Source organism: Sesamum indicum, linkage group LG3 (assembly GCF_026168435.1).
Source record: "Sesamum indicum cultivar Baizhima isolate 11 linkage group LG3, ASM2616843v1, whole genome shotgun sequence".
In the NCBI taxonomy this organism is placed as follows: Eukaryota; Viridiplantae; Streptophyta; class Magnoliopsida; order Lamiales; family Pedaliaceae; genus Sesamum; species Sesamum indicum.
Genome location: NC_142659.1, coordinates 5830975 through 5835314, shown reverse-complemented (window position 1 = coordinate 5835314; position 4340 = coordinate 5830975). Strand labels below are relative to the sequence as shown.

The window sequence follows — 4340 nt, the reverse complement described above, 5'->3', positions numbered from 1 at the left end:
TATACCTTTTTAATATAATAGCATATTAAGAAATAAAAGGATGTAAGATTAGATTTTATGTCTAACAATCACTTCATGCAAATAATATTAGGTTACAGTAGACCAATATTTTAAAATTCAGTTTGGGCCGATCGTCAGGGACCATATGAATCGTCACTCCATTCATAAAACGGTTTGGTTCAACTAATAAAAACGAATTAGCCTCAAAATCATTCTGTTTTTTAAAAACTGTTTGAATCGTGGATTGAACCGTCAACACAATTGGCTCAATCCGAAATCAAGTGAACCATTGCTTCACTAACTTTTCTAAAATTTTAAAAAATGATAAAATTTAAAATTGAACTCTGGACACATTTTATATGAACAATGAGAAAAACACCAAAAAAAATCAACACCCACATCATAATAATTATTTGAATTAGACATTAACAAATGAACAAATTGATTAAGCCTATAATCTAATTAAATTTTTCTCTCCTATGATTATGTAAATTGCTAGTTTTATCATAATCGATAAACTAAGATTTGTATATTATCTTAAGAGCGGATGCTAACTATTTATTGACAATAAAATTTAGTTATAACTTAATTATAATGGTAAATAATTCATTATTTTTTTACTATGATGGGGTTATGACATATGACTCTTGCCTCCGAGTTTAATATCATTGCAGTTGACACTCTTCATAGATTTTAATTCATTGTAAAGTTAGAAACAAATAAAAACTGGACCGGGACCCCTCTTTGCTGCTATAGATGTACTTCTAATGCAGTCTTGAGAGAGTTGTGATTTTGTGCAGAGATATGAAGGCAGTAAAGTACTTGTATCATTACCTTCTAAATGCGACGTACACGAACTTGTAGGACATTATTCTCCATGTCTCGCTGCTCCTCTAGAATCTGCTCTACTGACGTGACAGCAGACGAGCTACAGTCGTCGATGTCTATCATTTTTAGTGTTGGTATATCTCCAATACCAGAAGGGATCGCCTGTAGATCATGGCATGCGCTGATGATCAGGTGCTCAAGGCAGGGGAAGTGTGTGTTTTCAGCTATCCACCGCACCAGCCGCATTTTCTCGATTAGCAGGAATTTGAGTCGAGAAAATTCCCGTTCAACTGGCTTCCACACTGCGCCCGTGAAGGCGTACTGTTTAAGTTTGAGAACTTCAAGATGAGGCAATGAGCCAATAATCGACATACCTTTCCAAGATAAATTGCTGCCATCGAGAGTTAGCTTTTTGAGGCTCTGGGGGAAGCTGAGATTTGGCAACAAAGTTTCATTAGGCGGCCAGTTGAACACGCATTTCAGGTTTTCAAGTTTGGATAGGCGGACAAGATTTTTGAGGTCGTAAGCGGACCAGTCTTCTATGCCAGCACCATAATAATACACACCCAATTTCTTAAGGTTAGGGAATTTCCTCAGGACCTCCTCTGTACATCTGAAATTTGCGACCGTGCAAAGTGTTTCCAGGTCTTTTAGGACAACAGGATTTTCCTTATCAATAGGATTAGGCAAGAAAATTTCTGTCATCTGTACATGTCTTAATTGTGCCATCTGGAAGACTTCCGATGGTGTGTCTACTTCACAGTAGGACTGGAAATAAGGAAAATACTCTCTGTTTAACAAGTTCTGCTGATCCTTGATAATCAATATCTGGAGTTTCCAAAGTAGGGATATTTTAGAAGGGAGTACAGGAAAACTTTGGAAAGTGAAAGCAAGGTACCTTAAGTTCACTAGGAACAGAAACGCAAAAGGAAATTCCGAGAATTCTGTTTCAAGAAAATCCAATACCCTCAGAAACCTGAAACTTTGGTAGAATGGCACTGTAGAGAGAACACGTCCGGTGCACAAAACAGAACGAGTGAGTGTCATTGATTCCATACATTCAGTAATGTCATTACCTTCAGGAATATCTAGATGCATGATCAAACGACGTGGAATATTATCCATGTCCGGGGGAGAAAATTGAGCAGACCTGTTGATGATGTGAAGAAAATTCTCATTTTGAGCTTCTTTTAAGCACAAGTCCCTTAAAAGATCATGCATGGTGCATGTTCTTGTTTTCCCATTTGATCCTCTTTGGCAGACAATAACAAGGTTTCTGTCAATGAGATCGTTTAAGTATCCCTCAGCAGCCACTTCCAAGCTTTTTGATCTAGATGGTCTCAGAAATCCCTCAGCTATCCATAATCTGATGAGCTTGGTGACGGGAATTTCATAATCTTCAGGGAAAGCTCCCAAATAGAGGAAGCAAGGTTTGAGATGATGAGGCAAATGATTATAGCTCAAAGATAATATCTCGGAACACTGCTCATCGTTCTCTATGGTAATTGAGTTTACATTATCAGCAACGTACCCCCAAAATTCTCGTGTCATTGCTGAATTTGCAAGAAGCCCACCAACCACCCTAGCCGCAAGAGGGAGCCCTTTGCAGTTGTGTGCTATCATCTTGCCAATATCCTCCAATTCTTGAAATTCCGGAGGACAGCCTTCTTGTCCAAATACCTCTTGACAAAGTAGATGCCAACTCTTATCCTTGTCCAGCAAACGAATCCGATGAGGAGGGCTAAAGGAGTCAGTTGCATAAACGGCCACACCCTGCAGCCTAGTCGTCAACATGATCCGACTCCCATTACCATCATCCGGAAACATCCTTTTCATATCATCCCAAACTTGTGTACTCCACATATCATCCAATACGATTATATACCTCCTACCCTTCAAAAATTTCCACAAAGTCTGCGTCAAATCTTGAACACTCTTTTCCTTTGGTCTGTTAATGACAACTCCAAAATTTGCTAAAAGTCCTCGGATTACATCGTCCACGAGATATGTTTGGGATATTGTTACCCAAGCACAAAGATCAAAGTGATCTTTGACAAGTGAATCATCATAAAGGTTTCTAGCGAGAGTCGTCTTACCCACGCCCCCCATGCCAGTAATGGGAATGACTTGGAGCTTAGATTCCCATCCGGTAAGTCTATGCTTCAGTTCCATCACATCTTCGTCGAAGCCCACCATCACATTCTTGCCAACACGAGCATCTCTTGAAGAGCCAAGAACAGGCAAATGCTGCCTCGGCAGCAAATCCTTCAAGCCGCACCTATCATTCAACAGCTCTTCCACGAGGGAATCAATCTCCACCAGTACTTCATCCAACTCCTGATACTCCCAGTTTTCTAGATCAGTGGGAGAATCCAACCAGGCGATGAACCTGTCAGAATCTTCATAGACTTGTTCCGAAACGTAGAATTCAACAAGATCTTCGATCACAGATGCTGAATCTCTGATGCGGATTTCCAAGGAATCCACCTCTTCTTGGCTGCTCTTCTGGGGAGAATCTTCGAACAACGTTTGCAAGAACCGAACTTTTCTGTAAATAGAGATGATATAGTGTTTGGCACGGAAAAAGTGAAAGCGATCAGAGTGCAAAATCAGCTCAAGCGTATTCATGAGTGAAACAAGAGCAGAATGAGCCATTGCTAGCTTCTGTCTCTTTTCGCACACACTGAAAAGAATTTGGAGGCTGCCGTTTTGCAGTGGCTAGATCATCAGAATTTCAGACGGAGAAGACATGACAGTACAAAAAAATCAATTGACCGATTTAAAAATCCGAAGACTTGACAGCAAATCTACGCTGAATATGTCAACTTTTTTTATTATTATTATTTTAAATTAAAAGCAGTTTCTATGAATGTGTCACCTTGATTATTTATTCATTTATTTTATTAATTAGTGTTATTATATGCAACCGAGAAGTCTCTCTACTTATTAAATATTAGTGCTTATTATAAGCCAACTCTTGATCTACTATTTCTCGAAGAAATCAGCGGGAAGCGTCTACATACTACTTGAAGTATTGTTCTTATATGCATCCAACGTGAAAATATTGAATATTAAAATTTTAATCGCAATACTGATAGCACTATAAAAAAAAAAAAAGATCATTTTATAATGACGGTTTTTGTAATGATTATGTTGTAATTGTTTTATTAATTTGTAACGGGACATTTTTACTGCGGTTTTTCAGACGTTACGAAATATTTGTAATGACTTGCTTGAAAGTCGTTACAATTTGTAAAGATTTTTTTACCGGCCACGCATGACCATTACAATTGTAGTTCAATTGAAAAAAATGAATTTGGATATGTTTTTGGAACGATTCAATTAATTTTGATTTAATTGTTATTGGAACGACCTTTATAACACATATAGGTTTGGTTGTATTTGAACTTTGGCTCGATTTTTGGATTACACTTTGTAATGGTCTTGCATTATGTTGTAACGGTTTTTGTATCAAGTTTTGTATTTCTTTTTTACAGTTTTTGTAATGGCTT

General features: G+C 37.9%; 1 protein-coding gene across 2 annotated transcripts; it reads right to left on the bottom strand.

Moving 5' to 3' along the window:
* Window positions 1-683: 683 nt before the first annotated feature.
* Window positions 684-3723, bottom strand: LOC105157486 (putative late blight resistance protein homolog R1B-16). 2 transcript variants are annotated; one of them, XM_020692254.2, is made up of 2 exons: window positions 1203-3723; window positions 684-1130 (listed from the first exon to the last, which is right to left on the bottom strand). In XM_020692254.2, exons 1-2 carry the CDS (start codon window positions 3481-3483, stop codon window positions 838-840), a joined length of 2574 nt encoding a protein of 857 aa, XP_020547913.2. In that variant the 5' UTR covers window positions 3484-3723; the 3' UTR covers window positions 684-837. The 2 variants fall into 2 exon arrangements, with proteins under 2 accessions (XP_020547913.2, XP_011072192.2); XM_011073890.3 differs by having other exon boundaries at window positions 684-3723.
* Between the last annotated feature and the right edge of the window lie 617 nt (window positions 3724-4340).